This window comes from Symsagittifera roscoffensis, chromosome 3 (genome assembly GCF_963678635.1).
Source record: "Symsagittifera roscoffensis chromosome 3, txSymRosc1.1, whole genome shotgun sequence".
Taxonomy (NCBI): domain Eukaryota; kingdom Metazoa; phylum Xenacoelomorpha; order Acoela; family Convolutidae; genus Symsagittifera; species Symsagittifera roscoffensis.
In genome coordinates, this window is record NC_087064.1 from 30,197,831 (window position 1) to 30,220,924 (window position 23,094).

The following is a 23,094-nucleotide window of genomic DNA, read 5'->3' on the forward strand; positions in this document are numbered from 1 at the left end:
TCTGGAGTCTACCACCACTGATCAGTGGCATCACATACTTAGCGGTGATAACCCAGCTGATACCGGTACACGAGGGATTTCTTCGGAAGCCCTCAAGGAAAGCAGCTGGGTTAATGGCCCTAGTATACTGAGGACGACTGAATGGCCGTACAAGCCCGATACAAGGGTTATTGATAAAATAAGACTCAAAGGACCTTCATGTGATATCGACATTTGTCTGAAGATTCGTCAAATTTCGTCGTCGATGTTTTGACAGAGAAAATTATTCCATTCGAAAAATGGGAGAGATTCAATTCAATGGTAAAATAAAAACAAACAGTAGCATTTTTCTTAAGATGGCTGCCATCCCATAAACATTTCTGGTCGAGTATATTAGAAATTACAGACCCGTTTCAAATGAATATTGCTGAACAGAAGCTCATTTACCTGTCCCAGGGTGAAACATTCCCTAGTGAGCTAAAACTACTAAGATCCGGTAAAGTTATCACGAAGAATAGTCGGATCGCCAAGTATTCGCCGTTCATTGGACCAGCTGGCATCCTTCGCTCGACTGGACGCATCAGCCGCTCGGTTAATACCGATTTCGATAGCAAGCATCCGATTATACTTGATGCACGTCACGCGGTTGTTCGGTTATTGGTTAAACACTTGCACGGAAGGAATTTCCATTAAGGCTTGGATTACATGCGTGCGGTGGTTAACTTGAAATACGTTGTGTTAAATTTGCGATGGTTGCTGCGAATCATTGAAAAAATTTGCGTTGTGTGCCGAAAACACAAAGCGCAAACCGTAATTCATATGATGGCTGATCTGCCCATTGAAAGGCTGGGTTACAAGCAACCTCCTTTCTCTAACACAGGTGTCGACTACTTTGGGCCGTTCCTAGTTTCAATCCGGAGAAGTACGGAAAAGAGGTGGGGTTTTTTGTTCAATTGTCTCACCACTAGAGCGGTGCACATTGAAGTGGCCCCCTCGCTCGACACAAGCTCTTGTGTGATGGGCGTGGAGAGGTTTATTGCACGTCGCGGTACTCCGACTACCATCATGTCCGACAACGGCAGGAACTTTGTTGGCGCTCAGAAAGAGAGTTGGAACAAGCGTTGAGAGTTGGAACAAGCTCGCACCCGCTGTTTTTGTTCAGAAAAGGATCAAGTGGAAATTGTATCCACCCAGCGCACCGCACCATGGTGGCTCCTGGGAGCGATTAGTTCGGAGTGTCAAGCGCGTTTTGTATGACATCCTAGGCAACAGGAGAGTAACTGAGGAGATTCTAAGAACCACGCTGTGCCTTGTTGAGCAATCACTTAACGCTAGACCGATAACAGCCGTTAGTTTCATTCCGCTAGATCTAGAGGCGTTGATCCCGAATCATTTTATCCTTGGTCAACACGCAGCGAGTTTTCCGTCGCTAAGTTTCAAAGAAAACTTCGACCATAAGAAGCGGTTCGCCAGAGCGCAATCATACGCTAACGCAATATGGACACGGTGGATGCGGAATACATTCCTTCCCTCAATAGGAGGGCAAAGTGGCACAACCAGTCAGATGTTAAGTTGAAAGCCGGCAACTTGGTTTGGGTCATAGAGCCTGACACTCCACGTGGACATTATCCACTCGCACGTGTCCTAAGACTGCACTATGGCAAGAACGGATGCGCGAGATTCGCCGACATAAAGACCGTTACGAGCGAACTGACCCGCCCGACCGTAAAGCTCGCTCCCGTTCTTCCTTGTTTAGGGGTGGAGGATGTTGGAGCGCAAATGTAAGCGAGAGTACAAATGCATATAAATATAAATGCATATTAAATGAGCACAGTTGGCCGAGTGGCCTAAGCTACAATAAATCCCACTATATAGACTCGACAGTTGACGTAGGTTCGAGTCCCCCACCTGCCCATGTATTAATATACTAAAAAAGGGGGTTATATCCTATTTTAACTGTTTTTTGATTCTAATTCGGTTCAGTCTTGATTAAGGCTGACCGCTAAAAAAGAGCTATTTGTCTCAAGGACATTACCGACCGGTTCTTGCGGCTAGCTTGCGCCAATTTGTTATTGAAGCTGTGAATTGGTGACGAATATTATTGAAGTTATACGATGTTTATGCTCGACGGAGATTATGATGAGATTTTGCCGATAAATGCTCTCATTAATTTAAACTTCTGGATCCTTCATATTTGTTGATTTACGGAGATTGAGCGCACAACTACGTTCATCGACTCTTAATCACAGCTTAAATAACTTATAAAACTTAAGCTAAATGCGTCAATGCCTTTAAGATAATATAAAAATTAAGCTCGAAAGTGACTTAAAAATTTGGAAATGGTCGGAAAAAACAGCACAACTATTTCGTCACTTTCTTCGAAAATCAGAACAACAGAATTCAGTATAACGCAAATTAAAATGACAGATAGTTTCGAAAAATGATAGATAGTTTCAAACTGAATTCTTTATACAAATATACACACTAATGAACATATTATATATTTTCTACAAAAACTGTACACGGTAAGTTGAAGCAACTCAAACATTATTTTAAAAAAAATACTTTTTTTTGCGATTCAGAATCATAGAATAGTTATGATAAAAACACAGTTTCGGCTAGTTAGCCAATTGTTGGAAATTCGGCTGAAAGTCGTTCGACTTTTTGATTAAAAAACTAGTCGTCCAACTGGCACAGTAAAGCCACTCCTCGTTTGATCCAGTGTGCAGGCTGCTTATCAGTTGGCAGTTTGATCGTTAAGACGAAATTGGTTGAGTGTCCAGTAGTTGAGAGTGTTCCCTTTCGCTCCGAGGTCTTGTAAAGGGGACACTCGTAGACCAGACTGTCGCTCGCGTCCGATATCTTAATTGGGGTCACTTGAATAACTGGCATGGGGTCGAATAGGACTTTGGGATGTGATTCGGCAAGAACTCCCCTAAAACAAACATTTTTCTTGAGTTTTGTAGATGAAAGCTCTCGTTCCTGTCCCCTTCGATCCTCTCTTAATGTACATTTTCATTTGAAAATTTGCGTTTTAACGTGTGATGGGAGATATTTATTCTTGTCAAAAAACTATCAATTAACGTGTAAGCTAAATTATAATTTCGATTACTAAGAATTCTTGATTTCGAAGACTAAAAAGCCATAATGATGAAATAACAAGAACTCGTCTTGATGAACAATAACATCGGAACATACGAATTTTGAGAAAAACTTCCTTACTAATAAACTTCATTGAATACACTACGGAAACAACGTAACTGTAGAAGTTCAATGGACTCAATTTTTCTCAACTAACCTGTCTCTGTTCCATCGGCAGCCGTCTAGGAATACTCCGTTAACATAAACTCCGTCTTCGGGACTGGAGTCCATGCTGTCCTCCCGAAGCAACTAAAACCAGATTTCCAGTCATTACTAAGCATGATTGAGTACATTGCCCAAGATACGAGGGCTTGTGAAAAAAGATGGTGCTGTCCCATGTAGCAGCCCATCAGGTTACAAAAAAAAATGAGAACCCTTGAAATAAGATAATTGCTCAATTTTGGTATCCATAGTTTAGTACAGACTCTGTACTTAAAGTTAGATGCCCAAATTTAGCAAGTTTTTTAATGGTAATATTTTTTTAATGTTAAAATGTTTTTACTAGAGAAGCTGAAATAGAACAGAAACCATCTGAGTGGCTATGATGATGTTCTGAAACAAGGTTTTAACCACATATTGTCATTGTGAAAATGACAACGTGAATAATTTCATTTCAAAACAAGAATTAGACAAATCACTCGATACCGCCAGAAGAATAAAATCACTTAAAAAAAATTAACGCGAAATGACAAAAATTAAAATCTGTGCGAATACGGACAGGACACTATATAATTCTCTAATTAATTTCAATATGAATATCAATAAAGAAATTTTAATCGAGCCTAACCAGTCTATAGACAATCTCATGCATAAAATCAGAGATACTTATTTAATTCATCGCGACTACTTCAACAAATTGTTTTGGTAAAACATTTTTGAGTAGTTTTTGTTTTTTAATAACTGAACTATAAAGCGAAAACCCAAAAAACATCGTACTAACTGAAATAAAGCAAATAAAAAAAAACATAATTTTCACGTCTAAAAATTGTTTTTTTTTCTGCTACTTTTCTTTGCTTGTAAAAACTACTGTACAAATATATCAATTAGATGCATGATAAAGGAACTGTAAGATTTTGAAATTTGTTAATTTTTTTTTCTATAAGTCATTTAAATTTTTTTCAGTATAAATAAAATTTAGAGTAAAGAATCAGGTCCATATAAGACAGTACTTAATAAAAAGTTCTCAGCGGCGCTTCAACAGGTTGAATTACCTTCTGCGCTTGCTCAAGTTGGTGCTCTATCAATGATAAGTTCTCTATATTATTGGATTATTGCACTACTTGAAACAGATTTCCAGCCATTACAAAGCATGATTGAGTACAATGAGCAAGATACGTGGGCTTGTGAAAAAAAAAATGGTGCTATCCCATGTAGCAGCCCATCAGGTTACAAACAAAAATGAGGACCCTTGAAAAAGATTACTGCTCAATTTTGGGATCCATAGTTTAGTACAGACTCTGTACTTAAAATTAGATACCCAAATTTAGCGAAACTTTTTTAATGGTAATATTTTTTTACTGTTAAAATGTTTTTACTACAGAAGCTGAAACAGAATAGAAACTATCTGAGTGGCTATGATGGTGATCTGAAACAAGGTTTTAACTACATATTGTCATTGTGAAAATGACAACGTGAGTAATTTCATTTCAAAACAAGAATTAGACAAATCACTCGATACCACTAAAAGAATAAAATCACTAACAAAAAAATTAACGCGAAATAACAAAAAATTAATATCTGTGCTAATACGGACGCTATATAATTCTCTAATTAATTTGAATATGAATATCAAAAAAGAAATTTTAATCGAGCCTAACCAGTCTATAGACAATCTTATGCATAAAATCAGAGATACTTATTTAATTTATTGCGACTACTTCAACAAACTGTTTTGGTAAAAAGTTTTGAGTAGTTTTTGTTTTTTAATAACTGAAATATAAAGCGAACACCCAAAAAAACATCGTACTAACTGAAATAAAGCAAATAATGAAAAATATAATTTTCAAGTCTGAAAATTGTTTTTTTTTGCTACTTTTCTTTGCTTGTAATGACTACTGTAAAATTATATCAATTAGATGCATAATAAAGGAACTGTAAGATTTTGAAATTTATTTTTTTTTTTTTCTCTATAAGTCCATTAAATTTTTTTCCAGTATAAATGTTACTTAGATTAAAGAATCAGGTCCATATAAGACAGTACTTAATAGAAAGTTCTCAGCGGCGCTTCAACAGGTTGAATTACCTTCTGCGCTTGCTCAAGTTGGTGCTCTATCAATGATAAGTTCTCTATATTATTGGATTATTGCACTACTTGAAACAAATTTATTTATTTATTATTATTATAAGCTCTTGCTCTGACTTTGAATGCGTAGGTGAGTGCGTCGATGGGTATGACATATTTCCTGGCGTAGTTCTGCATGGAGCCAGTGAGGAAGGCCTGGGTGAAGAAGAAGCCAGACAGCCAGAAAGTATGCGGCTTACCCTTCTCATACCACTCCTAGGAAAATGTCTTTTGATTAGTATAACTCATTTCGTTTTTTAAAAAAAACAATGATTAACTAGTTCAAGTAATCATAATTTTTTTTCATTTATGTATTTCACTGAAAACGGACACGAATCAAGTTAACATCTTCACTCCAGTTAACATCTTCACCCTACAAGAAAGTGGAGGGCGTTAAATTGGTCCACGGACAGTTTTGGAAGCTAAGATACGGCAATAAGGAAGCTTAAATAGTCCTTTCGACAAAAAAATTTATCTCAAAAATGATGATATATACCCATTGAGAAACATACCTGCAAGAACTCAAGTCTCTTAACTAGGTCCTCTATGTATCCAGCCAGTGGCTTGAGGGAAGGATAGGACTTCTTGGCCCAGATGGCTGGCACTTTGTTGATCATGAGACTCTGAGACACCGTCTCCAAGTCAGCATTCATCACCACCAGTCCCTTCACCGCCTTCTGCAGATTGGTCAGGGTACTCTTGATCACCTTCGTCAAACTGAAAAATAAATGTTTATTTTTTAAATTCAAATCAGAATCAAAATCAACGCAAAAATTGTCTAAAATGAGAAGTGAAAAGATCATTTTAAACCATTACTGCGCTCATGCATAAAACCTAGTGTTTTGAAGGTCGACTTCAAGCGGTAAATAGTGACAGCAAAAACCTCTTCTTTTCCGAGCATTTGTTCGATTCACCAAAACTATTATGAGAATAGAAGGTTTTTGGACACTATAAACTGAATTTTTGATTGAAAATCAGTTTGGAATACTCACTTGTTGAATCTCTCCATCTCCTGCACGAGTACAGTGTTCATACTTTCTGCATAAGTGACAGGGTACTTCTTGGAGGCCTGCTCAAGGTCAAACTCAGGCGGCAGCTGAAACAAAAATGAGCTTCCAAAACTTTTTGTTCCATCAGAAGTAAGAAAGATAATTCAAGATTTTTTTTGCAGTGTGTTAGGTAGGTTGCTTATTCAAAAAGTAAAACTCAACTTTCTCAAGTTTTTTTTCATAAATTTGAGGTGTACATCGAAAAAGTATAGTTAAGAGTAAGACAATGAATATTTTCACGCATATCTGACACTCTGACATACTTTATCATATACACTTTGGACTGTCTCCAGCAGTTTCCGCTCTGCCTCTGGATCTGCCCCTCCACTGGACCCGCCCTGGGTGAGGAGGACACTGTCGAACAGCAGTTTAGTCTCCTGTAGCTCCCTCGCGATGTCCACGTTGTCGTGCATCCCGAATATGTCCGGCAGCTGCGTCTGCGGCAAACCCTGCAAGCAAATTGAATTTCTATAGAACTGTATCTTTTTGTATTCATTTTTAGCGAACTTTTCATTGGAATAAGACTTTATAGTTACAAAGCATAAAAAGATCTTTGAACGGAAGTTTTATTGACAAGATCTAACGAAGCAGCTATAAGAACCTATAAATATCATCCACATAACTTTCTTTTTAAAAGTTATATTAGCCAAACATTAAGGGCGGTTTTTTGCTCATCAGTTTACGGGATCGCCTTGAAATTTCGCCTCTAAAATTTCACTAAATCTTTAATTTATGAAATTAATAAATAATTGAAATATAGTAGTGACCTTGATGAATGCGATGTAGTCGTCGTACTCTCCTTTGGGAGGGACTGGGTAGTTGTTGGATCCACTGAACTTGTGTTTGGGGTCTGTGATGACCAGTGGGTTTATGTAGTCGTCCAGGATGGAGGTGAGACACCGTCTGTCTCTGTCGTCAGTCACCCTCCCCCCGTAATTACATTCTCCCACCAGGTACGCTATGGCCGCCCACTGCACTTCGTCGTACTCATTCAGGAACATCTACAGTGGACAAAAAAAACATATTTTTTATGAAAGACGGGTTGATTTATCAATAAATCTTTAGCGTTTACCCCTGCAGAAAAACTATTCAAAGTATGCCACAAACGATCAGCGACTTTTGGAAATTTTGGACAGTAGTTTACTAAAATACGCCATCTGAAGGGCGGTATTTTCATACTTTAACCAGCTTGTATTACTAGATTATATTAGTAAAACAAAAAATATTTTGCTGTACAAAATATCAACAGAAGCTCTGCGTTGTTACCTGCAGCTGTCTGACAGATATGCGCATGTCTGACTCATTGAACCCGTAGGCAATGTTCCACCCGAGGGGTCCGAACTTCCTCCTCTCTTGAACAATAGCATGGAAGAAACAAAGACTGAACAACAGCTTCTCCCATTGCTGAAATTCACGTCATATAGGATAAAACATAAATCAGTGAAGTTCTTTTTTCATTCGAGACAGCATTATTAGCAGCACTTAATCAAACAAGAATTATAATTACAACCAAAAAAAACTTAGTACTAGTACTTTTTCATGGGGTAAAAAATATTGTTTTTCCTTTTTACCACTTTTTTTCGAAAAATTAACATAATTTTTGCTCATATGTAAGGAGTTTGCAGTGAGGGAACTTTGAAATCACGCCATTTTGATTTTCGACAACCATTCGAATAATTCTAGCAAAAAGAAACACTTTTACTCACATCCTCCTTTTCAGGACAGCCGGCGAAGAATTCTGGGTCACTAATGGGGTCAGCGAGGAAGGACTGGAGTAAGTTCTGTCTCAGTCCGGTGGGGGGCTCATTAGTCATCTTCACACTGTTCTGCAGCACAGTCACTGGGAACTTAGGGGAGGGGTAACTAGTCAGCCACAGTCTAAAAATAGAACAGAGGGGTCCTTTAAAATATGTTTACACGTATTGCAATATAAGTATACTGTTTTACAATATAAGATAATTCAATGATAAACACAGCGGCGAAGCTGCACTTCGCAAACACTAACGAGAACACGACAAAAAAGCAGTTTTATAAAGTGAAATAAGAAAAGATAGAAATAAGCCTCGAATTAGAAAAAATTTGCTACGTATGGGCTTCGAACCTGCGACCTCCAGAATTGGAGACACACGCCCTTCCCTCTCGCCAAAGATCTCTTAACAAACCGATAAAACTTATCCCAAAAAAAACAGCTACATATGCTAACAAATTGCCAATGCGATAATAATTATTTTTTTAATTATGAATATAATCATCAAGCTTCGATTTTTCAATGGTAATAAAAAAATGCCATGCAGCAAAAGTGGCACCAAATACAAATTGATACAATTTTGTAAGTATTAGTTTGGAAAATAACAAACTGAAGCCATCCACACTAATTATGCATGTAAAAAATTGGAGAGCATAAAGGCACATTTTGTATAAATTATGTATTTCAAAAAATTGCAATTACTAAATTAGAAAATTTCTGAAATCTAGTTTTTATTATTGTTATGTTGTTTGAAACAAAAAGCTTTTTTTTTCGGTTCAAATGATGAATGTAAAATTTATCAACTGTAATACTATTCGAAAGTCAAAGCACATGCTATCAAAAAGCCGTAAAGATGCCCTAAAAGCGGTAGCAATTTTTGCGGCTTAGGTTAGAAAAAAAGAATAGTCGATATGCCATTAACACGCACTAAAATTCGCTGGTGTAAATAAATTATAACGAATGAATATAGGATATAGGGATAAACCAATGAACAATAAATTTCTCTAACGACGGTTCGTTACAATGATAATTTAGCATATTTCATCATTTACCAAGCTTGAAAGGTCACTGAAGGCTGTAAAACCTGGTTCAAAAAAGCGTGTGAGAGCGTTCCTTCAATTTAACAAGTTCTTGCCAGTGAATTTTTCAAACTAAACTTAATCAGACGAGGAAAAATTCCAAAAACTTAAAGCAAAATTTTACAATAGAAAAAGGTCATTAAATTTCAGAAGCAACAAGCATTTTTTAAAAAGAACCAACTGCCAAAATAACATTGTAAACAAAACCTATAAAAAAGAACCTTTTTTATTATGAATATAATCATCAAGCTTCAATTTTTCAATGGTATTTAAAAACTTTATTATTGAGGGGTCAAATTTTGCAAATTCTGATTTCCTCGCTTAAGAACTTTTCTATTTTACCTTGAAAGATAAAACCATTGACGTTGAGAGATAAAACAGCTTAAGGACTTTTCTATTTTAGCTTGAGAGATAAAACCATTGAGATAAAATCAATTTTCGCTAATAATTTGAGATCTCGTATGTAATTCAAAAACAGAGAAAACGTTCAGTTAGGCCATCTGAAGACTTTTCATTTAAAGTACGCGAGGCATGACTTTGTAATCAAGCAACTCTAGAAGTTGATGACATAAAAACATCAAACATTACTCCTTTACATAGAAGGGAAGCTGCAGCTTAGAAAGCACAAGATAGAAAGCGACAAAAAATTTGGATAGAGCTTTAAAATGCAGAATAACACAAATTTTGCATTGAGTAATTTGAAATATTGTTGGATGCAAAAAAACTTGACACTTTAATTACATTTTTAAAAATCCTCTAGCTCCTTTCCCGTTGATTGTGGTAGAGCAATTGCTTTATATGAAATGTTCAACTATTCCTTCGCTTGCATATTATATAAAAAATGGCGGGATAATTCTGATATCTGTTCACGCTACATGCGGTAAACTGTTGCACATGCGGTAAACTGTTGTCTAACTCAAAATTTTAAACATTGACCTCAAGAATTAGCTATGTCAGCAACAAACAACGGTTAATTTTTGTACAATTCTTTGCAAATATCAAGGTCCACCTACTACCAAAAATTAAAAAAGATACGTGAAGGAAAAATCCTTGATCGAAAAAAGGGAAGTGGAAGACCTCGAAAATTAGCTGGTAATTTGTTTAAAAAACTGCCTCAATAGCTTTAAGAAATCCGTATTTTTCTGCCCAGAAAATTTCGCTAAAACTAACACCAAGGATGGCATAAATGTACACAAAACCACGGTTCAGCGTACATTAAAAATAAGTAACATTTTGAAGAAAATCCCGAGAAAAACCTTGCAAATAACCATCACCTATAAAGAAAAACGAATCATTTTTGCATAAAATTGGAAAAATTATGGCTTTGAGGATGTTCGGATAACCGATGAAAGCATATTCCAGATGCACAGAAACAAACGCACAGTCTGGTATTTAAAAAATGGCAAAAAAATAACAAAGTCAGCTCCCAAATTTCCAAAGAAAGTGATGGTGTGGAGAGCAATTTCAGTCCGAGGATTCTATCTTAAAATAGTCGATGGCCCAGGAAATATAAATGGACCTAAGTATTGTCATATCCTGGGGAAATTTCTTCCGTACGACGCACTTTTTCCAGAGGGCTGGATCTTGCAGCAAGACGGTGCTCGCCCACACACGTCAAATTTTACTAAAAACTGGATGGAGGACAATCATGACCAAACTTTGCAATGGCCGCCAAACTCAGCCAAACTTAGTTTGAAACATTCTCAAAAATGCTGTGGAAAAGAAATCACCAACAAATATCAAATAGTTTAGGAGATAAATAATCGAATGCCAAGATGAAGTGACTGCGCAATTGAGGTTATATTTAATGAAGTCAATTCCAAGCAAACTTTTAAATGTTATTCGTTGCCATGGAAAGCAAATCCCTGCCTAGTCATACTGGATTGTAGCTATTTTTCTTGCCTATTCTGTGTTATATTATATTTTTCTTTATGATTTGTCATTAACCAGAAAATTTAAGTTTTTCCAGTGTCATTTTTTTTTGCATCGAACAAGACTTCTCGTCTATCAGGGCAAAGCCCTGAATGTTTCGACTGTCCCTTAATTCACATCGAATAGTTTTTAGGAAAAGAAAATATTGAACACCTATAAATTTTGGACAACATCAAGTTGTAAAATTTTGAGTAGTACGAAACGAATACGACCAATTAGCTAGCCTCAATTCAATTAGGAAAATTTTGTTACGCGGGATATATCGCCACGCATAAATAATTCGCGTTAAGCTCTCAGCATTATGAATAAACTCTTCAAAGCGCGCATATTTTCATTCAGAACATAGCCAATTTGGAAATTTTCCAACCCCCAGAACTTTACCAAAAAATAATCAAAGTTAAAATATCTTTTTAAATTTGAACTCAGGAAGTCGATATTTTCAATGGGGTATAAAAAAACTTCGTTGAAAACATTATTTCGATCGGCGAAAATCGACTGTTTAAAAAACCACTTAGGTTGGAAAAAAAATCAGTTGCATCACACTACGCTCTGCTTGTGAAAAATAAACAAGGACGGAATCGCCAGATAACTTTTAACATTGATGAATTTTGCATTGATAGTTCACCTGAAGTCCGGATTGGTGTTCTCAATGTTGAACTCCTCGCAGATCCTCTCCAGTGCGGTCATCCAGGACACAGCCAAATGGCAGTTCTGCAACACCACCCAAGTACCGTCCTGTCTGGCCTGCTCTATCATCTTGGCCGCAATAGGACCCTGGCCTTGACCCAGCGAGATGGCGTTGAATTTATTACCACTGAAGCCTTTGTCACCAGCAAACTTCAAAAGACCTGGAAACAATCAGATAAATATCTTTATTGTTTATAAAATAACTTGTTGTTTAAGAAACTACTTTCCATTGAAAAGCCTTTTCATTTTGATTAGAAACAATTTAGACTTTTCAGGTAGTCTTTTCGACTGATTAACAAATATGATCATAAATTTTCATTTTTTCTCAGAACTTTTTCGTTTTCTTGAGAAATCTAACAGAAAGACCAGGAGAAAGAGACTAGGTTTTCGAATTTTCTTTTTAAACAAGTGTTCAGATCGCCCAGATATCACGGACGATTACATTATACTTTTAAAAATACACTTATTTCGAAGAAAATTTCTTCCAAATGTTGTCTCGGTTCAAAGTCGCATTCTGGACAAGCTTGTTTGCTCAAGGTTTGCAATTCGTATTAGATCATTTTCAATTGATTTGGATGATTTTTTTGAGGCTGATTTTAGGTTTAAGCATTTCAGAAAAATTGACCTAAATAGAGGTTCTTAGGCAAAAATGCCTCAAAACTAATGGGATCAAATGGGAGAATACTAACTGGCCATCGGATCTGCTCCAGGAGATAGGATGAACACGAGGGGAATGACACAGTTGGAGTCTGCGTAGCTCTTGCTCAGGTCGAAAGGAGGAGGCTGCACGAAGTTCTTGCCCAGCTTCTCCGACACAAATGAGGTCACTTTGGGCACCAACTGAAAGCAAACATTGTTAGACAAAAAGTCGTAAAAATCAATCTATAAAAAACCGTTAGACAAGGTAGAAAGTCGGTCAAAAAATAAGTTGTTGTTCGTTTTGAAAACTTGAAGGATTCCGCAAAAAAACTTTTTTGAATATAATCTTTATGCCCATTATCGGAGAGACTGCAAATATGAAAAAAATTGCTCGATTTCAAAAAACTGCTCAATTTTTTTTGGTAGGATATAAAATTATGCCAATATCATATATGAACTTCGGTTTTTAATGGTTCTATAGAGAGACTGATCTGTGTGGTACCTTATCGGATCGCAGTATGCGTATCATGATGAGTTTCTGGAAGGGTGTCAGTTTCTCCTCAAATGGGTACGGCATCTCAGCATTCTGGGGCTCCTTGCTGTCGTAGATCCTTCTCCAGTCATCCGTGTTGTCAAGGAAGTGATTCCTGAAAGTTTAAAACCAGTTTAGTTTATTTTTAAGTAAACACATCTACTTATCTACCCATCTAAATGCAATATCATCTACATTGACAATTTTTTGAACAATTGGGATTGATTACAAAATTTTACAATCAAATAGTATTGGCTACAATACGAAGTAACACTTTATAATGTTTGGGATATTTGTATTGGGATATAAATCTCTTCAACTCTTGTGGGATAGTAATTTGAAAAATGACGATTTGAATTTGACCTAAAAAACAAATGATCACCAAGCTAACTTGAGTGGTCCTAGCTGCTGGAACTGTTTGGTGAATCGGCAGAACTCGTCCCAGCTCTTCTTGCTCAGCCACTCATGTGCTGGATTCTTCTCCTTGTTCTCCAGTCCCACACCTCCAGTCAACAGGAACATGAACTCCTCACGCTTCAACTCATGTCGTGCACTGCAACACATCAGTGAGTTACATAACAGTTACGTCATCGATTTTTATAAATTTCAAAGTGCTTTCACTACATATGATTCTTTTTGCTTTTATAGGGCAGAACTTGGGTTGAGCAAAACAGATCGTTCAAGATCTTCTTCATAAATATGCTATAAACTTATGAAGACGCTCTTGAGATCAAGTTTGCTTCCATTTTAAATCAAATTTTTCTTTTAAGGTGAGCTAAGACAAAAATTGCAAGTCCTTTGAAAACTACTGTTCTGTTTAGTTGTGACAATAAAGAGCAAGAGACTCAATTAGTTGTTACAAGAGACCTCAATTAGTTGTGACAATAAAGGCGTTCTTTATCTGGCGTCCTTTTATGGCTGCTGAATGTGACCATGTTTGAAGCATGCAAAGAGGGTACTCACAGTAGTATGTTGGCGCATAAGGTGAGTGAGAAGAGGAGTTTGTCCTTCTCGAAGAGACTCCTGCAGACGTTGCAGTAGAGGTTGTAGGTGAAGTGGTCCGACAGATACCTCAGACGCTTCTCCAGGATCTTGCTCTTGTTACTACACGCACAAACTCGTGTAAAATAGAAAAAAATAGCCAACTGACAGTTGGAAAAGAGTAATGAACGCAAAAAAAAAGAAAAAAAACTGACTTGTTTTTTTAAAAATAATGTTCACATTACTTTTTTAAAGAAAAAATACATGCCCCTAAAGCTCTTTGAATTTAACGAAAAAATTGTATTTTGTACTTTTTTGATAACTTTAACCCAATCTGAGAAAACTCAATAGGTAAAACTTTCATTTCGCTGGGAATTCTGAAAATAAAATTTCATTTTCGAATTAGAAGTCGATCACGTTTTTCGTGACCTTTACACTTTTGCTGTTCGATAGTGGAGTTTGCCTTTCTTTTAACAAAGGAAATGAAGTTAAAAATGAAGTTGAAAAAATCAAATGTCAAACCGCAAAAAAAATAAAAGTGTACAATTTTAAAGACTTTTTTCTTTAAATTTAAAATCACCAAGACCTATAAAAAAAGTACCCCCTACGTTCATTACTCTTATAAGAACTGGTACATTTTGGACTAACTGAAACTTTTCGCACAAAACCAGCATTTATTAATTGAAATATACTTATAAAACTCATCGGAGTATCTTGAAGCACATCATCATGTAGTGTAATTTGTTTTCTCGACAAACTTATCTACCAATTTCAGGATGTCATTGATTAAGAAATAGTACCAGCCGTTCGTAAACTGCAACAACGAATCGTCGCCTCATGATTAGTTACAACGATCATGTGTTGAATATCATTAAATAAATTTAAGAGAGATGGATTCCTAGTTACTCGATCAAAATATCTAATCTGACATAGAGAAATTTGAATTTGAGTGACCTCTCCTGAATGGAGTTGAGGAATAGGTTGATGAACCAGTTGAGAGAGTACTGGTACATTGGGTCCACATTGGGCAGGTCCGCGATGGAGAAGAAGAGGATGCTGGAGTGGACTGCTATGGGTCTGTAGCCCATCCTCGCCTCCTCTATCTTCTTCTGCGTCTCCTCAGCCACCTAGAACAAAATGAAGAAACAAAACAAATAATAAATACTGTAGATAACCAATATTCAATCAGACATAGTTCACGAAGAAAAATAAAAAATCTGCTTAGAATACAACAGTTCATAGATTTTTACAGCTTCAAGATCTCCTATAAATCTTATTTTGGAACAACTTTCAAATGATTTTATCAAAAACAATGTTTTTAGCGGATCATGCTTTATAATTTTTTTTAGCTTTCCTCCTTTTATCACTAAAAAAGAATGAGATGAGAAGATTTTTTGTGACATCCAGTAGCTTTTTGTTACCTTCTGTTTCTTCGATATCTCGTCCGACAGTATCTTAGAACTATCTAAGATCTGAATGGCACTCTCGTCTTCTAGAATGTTCCCCTCTGACGAGGAGAGTGTCTCCAATATCTTGTCCTCTGTCTCCTTCAGAGTCTTCTTGTTCTGAGCCGACTGCAGAATGAGTGCTTGTCTTTCTTCTTCGTAATCGGGGCGCTCCTTCGCAACCACGATGCCCAGCAATTGGTCCTCCAGACCTAAGCATTATATCAAAATAAAGATTTTATCATTTCAATATTTACAAACCCACCACCACCACCACCTCCTCCTTCGCCTCTTTTTCCCACCTCAAAGCAGCTTAAGACCACCCCCCCCCCCCCCCCCCCCCCCACCTTGATATAACGAATGAAGTATTTTTTCGTTCATTTATTGTCAAATTAGCCTCATCATGGGCGATTGTTTTTCGCTAATTTCAGGGCGATAAACGGCGGTTCAGAAACTTTCAATTTCGGTTCGGTTCGGTCATTTAATTCTGTTCGATTCTGTTGCAAGGGTGGATCTAGGAGTTTTATTTTCAGGTTATTTTTGTGACCATGCGCAATGAAATAAAAAAGAAACAGTTTATTGTTTTGTTTACATGTAATTGATTTCACGGATTAAAGGTTGTCTGAAGTTCGTTAGCGTTTCAACGGCGGTTTCGTTTTGAATTGGACAAATGTCTTTGATTTTACGAGTTCTTTTTATTTTGGTGTCGTCTCAGTCAACCAAAGAAATGACGAAACAAATCAATAATAGAATTCGCTTATTTCCACGTCTCCATAAGTCTAATTCAGCCGAGGCAATACTAAACAGGACACCAAATCACGACAAAGACAATAAATTAAATACCTGCATCGCAAAGCGAAAAAGCAGATGACGATGACAAAAATTCAAACCTTTTTGTGCAGTAAAATTACTGTTTAATTACTATATAAACTGCATCAAATAAGAGCCGTAAATTTGACTTAATAAGCGACATATTTTGAACAATATACAATACGTAGTAATATAATTATAAAACAACAAGACGTTGACAAAAAAATTTTGCTTGCCTTCAAACTTTAAATCTGCAGTAACTTTTCTAAAAACTTTTATGTAGATTCATAAATTCAATCCAAAAGTACAAACAAAAATTAGTATAAAAATTAATTGAACCCATCTGACCTTCAGGTGTGATCATGAAGTTGAGAAGGGTGACTTTGACGGCCACTTCCGGCAGGTAGTGTGGATTCCTCAGCTTAGTGGTGATGTAGAACCGGAAGTCCCTCGAGTACTCAATCACGTTCTCACCCAGTTTGATACACTCCACTCCACCTGAAAAATCATTTAAGGTAATTGATCAACTGGCACATTCAAAACAACGTACAGGAAGGAAAGCCTATTTAGGATTTAACTAGAAACAACAGTATTCACTGGCTGGGCAACTAGCGTCTGCAAGCATTTTGTTCTCAATTTTTCGGACTTATGATTTCGAGTGAAATTTGAGTTTCAAGCATAATACAATTTTTACAGTTTTTCTTATCAGTAAAACTTTTTAATTATATGCCCAAGGACATTGACATAAAAACCAATCGAATCTACCAAATATTATTGCTACTTAATAGTTAAAACTTCTTCGATCTTACTATAATTGTAATCGTGTTAATTTTTTTCTTCGGCATTCAACTAAAATCTTTAAATTTTTCGCAATTACAGTATCTTCAATCTGTAAAAAAGTCCAAGCTAGAACAAGAACAAGGTATGTTTCAATGATTGCTTACTTTGTTTGAAAGTGGACTTGAGCAACAGAGGCTCGAGTGTCGGGTCCAATTCCTCGTAGACATTCTCCAGGAGTACGGGGGTGCCGAACTGAATGCTGTTCTCCAGGGTGCGCATGTAGTCGGGGTCAGTCAGTTTGATCACGGACAGTTTGTTCTCTTTCTCCATGTTCTTCACCCACTTATTAGCTTGACCTTGAGGGTCAATCATCAGAGGCCTGAACAGAAAGGAAATTCAATAATTCGAAAACTGAACCGAAAAATTAATACAAACCTATTTAACATCAAAGAATATACGTTGTTTTTGTGAGTATGCCTTTCTTAAGTATAACGCCACAAAAGAAGGAATATGCTAGCATTCCGTGAGGCAATTTGTTTCCATCAAAAACCAAAACTGCAATATTATTTTTATTAAGAAATGCCAAATTGATGTTATCTTTGACATTGAAGTCGACTCGGATAGTAATTATGACAAATAAGCTTTAAAAATTCTGCGAACCATCGTCGGGCATTGTCGACGATGACACCATTCTCAATGGAGAAGTTGTCAGTTGGGAGCCCATTGATGTTCCAGGCACGGATTTTGATTGGCTCTCCCAGGGTCTCCTTGAGTGAGAACACAGGCGAACAGGCAATCTTCTTCTCCTTAAAAGAGCATAACTTGCCTGATAAACTCAGTTAACCGACAATTTTTCGTTGCTTCTTTGTGTTAGAGAACCCAAACGGTATCTACATCTTGAGTTGAACAGCCTATTCTAGCTATACTGCAGCAGTAATCAAGCAGTGATTGATTATGCTATTATGGACTCTTTCCATTGAATCGAACGAATTGAGAAATGAACTCTTTTTATTGCTTGACACTTTTGTAGTTAAGTAACTTTTGCAAAAGTGTTCCAACCATTTTTGAAGTTCAGCAACATCTTGTAACTTTAAGGAAATTGCAAACCAAAAAAGTGATTCCAAAATGTTCTAAAAGTTTGTATTTAGATAATGGTTATCACTAATGGTTATCCCAAGATAAAAGTTTTCAAACCAACAATAACTAAGCTGGTCAAAAAATAAATTGACATTTCACCTTGCATATCTTGGCCCAGTTCTTCCCACAGTCGGCCCTGAAGGCAGAGGTGAAAGCACCTAGGTACGCAATGATTCCCGAAGACACCAACACATCCCCAGTCAGGTTGTCGTAGACGCCCTGCAAGGTCTGCGAGGCCTCCGTCCACCTAAGAAGACATTGATATCAAATTAGGACTAAATTGGAAACTTTTCTGATTGATAAAATCGATAAAAATCCAATGTATGAAACTCTGAGAACTATCGCAAAATTGTCCTTGTTACCCAGAAAATAGAACACAGTCAACTGATATTTGGAAAAAAAAGTCAATGAAAGCAAGTAAATAGAAAAAAATACTGATTTGTTTTTCTTTTTAAAAAATCTCCGCAACTTTTGAATTTCCAAGAAAAAAATATATGGCTTTAAAGCTTTTGGAATTTCTAGAACAATTTATGATTGACACTTTTTTGATAAAATGAACCCAATTTGAGAAAACTTGATCAATAGATAAAGTTTCTATTTCGCTGGGAAACCTGATAATTTAATTTCGAAGTTAGAAGTCGGCCACGTGTTTCTTGACCTTTACACTTTAACTGTTCAATACTGGAGTTTGCATTCCTTTAAAAAAGTAATAGAAGGGACCTTAAAAAGAAATCAAACCGCGAAAAAGTAAACTTGAGCCTGAACAAATTTTTCCTGAAAAAAAATCATCACGACCTCAATCAGAGCCTGAACTACGTTCATCGACTCTTAAACCAGAATTTCATTAGACTCAGAAAAAGTATTTCATTCGATTTCATTAAGGCGATTTTATAATAAGTCAAATCGGGAAATAGAGACGGAAATTTCTTTTTGTAGTGGTTCTTTTAATTAGACTCAACATAAAAAATCAAATAACAACAACTCTCACCTGTCTTTTTCGCCTCCCAGACCCCCGATGAGTTTCTCTGCTCTCGTGAGTTTCTTCCCGCACAGATCCACTTCAAACTCCAAGTTGTCCTTCTTGTCCTGTGAGTCATTCAGCTGCTGCTTCAGAGAGGCCAGGCGGTCCTAGAAATCAACAATGCGAACATTTACATCTCTTTCTAAATGATGGAAAAATTGGGAAAATATTCAGCAGATGGTGGTTCCATGAACACTTTGAAAGAGTGTATTTCTCTATATGAACCTTTGAGAACTTTCGGAACACTTTTCTACAAAAACATTTCTATTTGAAACAATTTAGTTTGGCTGCTAAAACTAATTAAAACGAACCGATTCCCTGAATGAATGCAAACTATACAAACAGTGCTGATTTAAAACAATCAGCACTGCATCAGATCAGAAAAAATAGAATTATTGATATGGCTGCCAATAATTTTGAGCTTGGATTGTTACTTTTAATCAACTACTTGCCTGGACGTTCTTGAGCTCAGTGCGTTTGGCGTTAAGGGAGGCCATGACCACTGCCACCTCCTGTTCAGCCTCTGCCAGTTTGGCTTTCTTGGGGGCCACATATTTGGCAGTCCTGTCGTACACCTCCATCGCACGGATCTAGAAGAAGAGTCATAGATACGATATGAATATTTCATGATTTGAATGTCAGCTGAAGTGTTAGGTAAACAGATTAAAACTGCCAAGAAAGTGAATTGGCTAATTCAGTCCAATTCCCTGGATGGTTAAAAGGTTGAATAAAAGGATGGCTGAAAATCAGCAGATAAATAGCATTAACTTTTTTCTTAATAATTTGATATCCGAATATCAGTGCAAGCTTACCCATCTGCACAGCCCTTCAGCCGCGCTGGACGCCTTCAGTACTTTCTCTGGAACAAAATCTGGATTGGGCATATAGTCTTTCCTGACTTTTGTCATCACAGCCACCGGAATGTTATCCTTATCATACGTCTTCAGCTCATTGAGGAAGTTCATGTCTCCCAGGAGTTTCTTAGAGGGACCCCAGTAGTCCATAACCTTTTGTCCACTGCCGGAAGGGTCATTTATCTTGTCTGGCTTGATGTCCTTCATGACACAGACTGCTTCCATGACCAACTTCACTCCAGCAGGAGGGTTTTTCATGGACTTCACAATGGTGATGTCAGAAGGCTACAAAATGAGAAAACTTCTTTTTTGAGAAATCTTTTTTTTGAAAAGACAAAAATTTGAACCAGATATAAACAATAATCCATTGTAAGCCTAAGCATTCTCGGCCTAACAAGTCAAATACCCATCAAAAAATATTCAATGATGTACCTTAAGGGTGTCCAGTGCCCTCATGGCCTCCTCTAGGGCGGGTATGGCCTCTGCCAGGTCATTCTCACACTCCTCCTTCAGACCCTGTGCCTGCTCACTCTGCTCTGTCGCAACCTGAGCAAAAAACAGAAGAGTGAAACAAAATCCAGCTAAACTTTTACCTCAAGTACTTCACTCTAAATTTTGTTCAAAGATAGTTTCATAACTATAAGACTTTTTCATCGCCCCTCAATAGCCAAAGAGGTTCAAAACAGTTCACCCGTCAATATGCCAAAAATGTACCTTTTCCTCCTCGGCCACCACGGCACTCTTCTTCTCCGCCTCGATCGACTCCCTTTCTGTGACCTCCATCATCTTAATCGTCTCCTTCGTAGTCTCCTCCAGCTGCGGCTTCAACGCCGTCAAGTTCTTCTGCATCTCCGCCACCTGTTATGTAACAAACTCAGAATCATCATCATTATCATCAGGAGTTTCTACTAAATAACCTTTGAAGAGGTTCATGATAAAACGTAGGATTTGTTGACTTCAAAATATTGACTAATTGTTAAGAATAATTTCTGAAAAATAAAATAGTCACGTTGATTTTTTTGGCTCTAAAATTTAGGTGCAATTAAGTGAGTAGGTCTCTGAAATTTAGACGACTCCCTCATGAACTAAATACAGCAATTTATAATGTTCGGAAGCATCATCTATACTATATTTAATTTTTCTAAAAGATTTTTTCCCTCATCACAAAGATTGCAGGACCAATTTTTGATACTTGCTTTTCCTTTGTGATTCATAAATTTATTCATCAATGGGCATTTGAATCTGCATTGTCCTGATATATCCCAATCAAAATGTTATACGAATTTAAACTCAAAGTATATGAAAACTTCTCTAAACTTTGCTTTCGAATCTTTTATTCACACGCAATTCTTGATACAATCAGTTATGTTTTTGAATTTGAGGCATTTCCTTCCTAGGGCTTCGAATAGCACTGATGAATCACATACCTGATCAGCAGCGAAAGCGAGTTTCTCCAGTCCGACCACGTATCGCTTCTTGGCCTTGGATATTTCGTCCCGCTTCTTACCCAACAGTCCTTTGAAGGCCATGATCAACTCCAAGTATGATGTGGGTGTCACATAGTTGTATCTACCCAGCTCAGTCAGGTACCTGGATAAGCTCTCTTGGTTAACATCGTTTATGGCTAACTCAAACAAGAAGTAAACAAGACTGCTCGTATCAAGGCGAAGCCCTGAATGCTCCGACTGGACTGCCTTTTAATGTCTAAAGAGTACTTTTTACTTAGAAAAAAAATTGATGAAATTTTCCACAAAAAAAATTTAAATTTATTTGGAGATTTTTTGCAAATCATAACCCACACGCTATTTAGATTACAAAATGATATATTTCGCATATAGCCAAGTATAGAATACAACAATTAGTATGCCTCAATTCAATTTGGAAGAGTTCTAAGTCTAATAAAAACTCCGCTCGCTCGTTAATTGCAAAAATATATCCCACGGTGTTAATCAAAAACTAGAAGTTTTAAAATCCCCATATGTTTACGAAAAATAACCACAGTTAAAATATCTTTTTACATTTAAACTCAGAACAACAAAACCTTCAAAGTGATATAAAAACTCCCGGCAAAAAAAACTAGAAAGAATTCAAAGTTCCTCTGAACAAAAAACCAACCCGAGCACAAAATTTTTGTCAATTTCTTTGTAAATTGGAACAAATAACAATCATAGTGATAAATTGTTTTCATTTCAAAGATTATTCAACAGACATTTGCCAATTTACACGATTCTGATATCTAAAGACATCAAAAGGCCAGATAGGCCTCGTCGAGTGATGCCTTGAAAAGCAGCACAATTTCAAACCCTCTAGGTACTAAGAAGTTCAGAAATCTATCTAGGTGCAGAAATCTATCTGTTCCCTATTATTTGTGTTGTCAAAATCGCAAAAAAAGGTATACGTTTTTCAATGATTTTTTAAAATTACTCATTGTGTCAACAAAAATTGCTGAAAATTAGTAATAATTTAAACTAACTTCTTATCTGTACACCTACTCATTCAGGACTTTTGCCAGTAGAAGTCTTCGATGGTTTGATTTTTTAAACAATTTTGTGTTCAAATTTCTCAATCATCAATTCAAAATTGAATTTTTTTTAATAATTCGGTCTTCAGATCTTTGTTTGAAGATAAAAGCTAAACGAATGTTTTGAAAAGCCCGAATATGCGCAACTCTTTAAATAAACCCTACTTTATAAGTAAAGCCTACTAATTAGATTTCCTAAAAAGATATGACAGACTGAAATCTTCGTTTGCTTAAAAGTATTTTAACAGCCTAATTTTGTTTCAGTTTGAGTTTTTGAAGTAAAATTTTATTAGATATACCGTACACTACAACCCCCTACTGCAGTATTGGCCGATAGTGACTCAAATAAGTTTTAATAGTTTGTGTTGTTATTAGTACATCACAAGATCTGTAACGCAAATCCAACTAAATAATAAAATTTTTGAAACAAGTCAATATGAACTTTGAATGCATGTCGCAAAATTTAATATATGCCTGTG

The 23,094-nt window shown here is 36.5% G+C and overlaps 1 protein-coding gene across 2 annotated transcripts in view; it reads right to left on the reverse strand.

Moving 5' to 3' along the window:
• Nucleotides 1-2,425: 2,425 nt before the first annotated feature.
• The window catches only part of LOC134841922 (dynein axonemal heavy chain 12-like), an 83,696-nt gene continuing 63,027 nt past the window's right edge, over nt 2,426-23,094 (reverse strand). For both annotated transcript variants that reach the window (XM_063858004.1, XM_063858003.1), the window contains 26 exons: nt 21,522-21,684; nt 20,809-20,952; nt 20,527-20,640; nt 20,053-20,379; nt 19,693-19,830; nt 19,208-19,347; nt 18,319-18,466; nt 17,743-17,888; nt 17,247-17,461; nt 16,651-16,800; nt 15,469-15,704; nt 15,002-15,174; nt 14,030-14,170; nt 13,458-13,619; nt 13,037-13,181; nt 12,585-12,735; nt 11,834-12,056; nt 8,157-8,328; nt 7,717-7,854; nt 7,218-7,451; nt 6,714-6,899; nt 6,394-6,497; nt 5,914-6,118; nt 5,480-5,617; nt 3,278-3,369; nt 2,426-2,914 (listed from right to left, as the gene is read on the reverse strand). In XM_063858004.1, the coding sequence (XP_063714074.1) occupies nt 2,656-2,914; nt 3,278-3,369; nt 5,480-5,617; nt 5,914-6,118; nt 6,394-6,497; nt 6,714-6,899; nt 7,218-7,451; nt 7,717-7,854; nt 8,157-8,328; nt 11,834-12,056; nt 12,585-12,735; nt 13,037-13,181; nt 13,458-13,619; nt 14,030-14,170; nt 15,002-15,174; nt 15,469-15,704; nt 16,651-16,800; nt 17,247-17,461; nt 17,743-17,888; nt 18,319-18,466; nt 19,208-19,347; nt 19,693-19,830; nt 20,053-20,379; nt 20,527-20,640; nt 20,809-20,952; nt 21,522-21,684 (4,444 nt within the window). In that variant the 3' untranslated portion in view covers nt 2,426-2,655. The remainder of the gene's footprint in view (nt 2,915-3,277; nt 3,370-5,479; nt 5,618-5,913; nt 6,119-6,393; nt 6,498-6,713; nt 6,900-7,217; nt 7,452-7,716; nt 7,855-8,156; nt 8,329-11,833; nt 12,057-12,584; nt 12,736-13,036; nt 13,182-13,457; nt 13,620-14,029; nt 14,171-15,001; nt 15,175-15,468; nt 15,705-16,650; nt 16,801-17,246; nt 17,462-17,742; nt 17,889-18,318; nt 18,467-19,207; nt 19,348-19,692; nt 19,831-20,052; nt 20,380-20,526; nt 20,641-20,808; nt 20,953-21,521; nt 21,685-23,094) is intronic.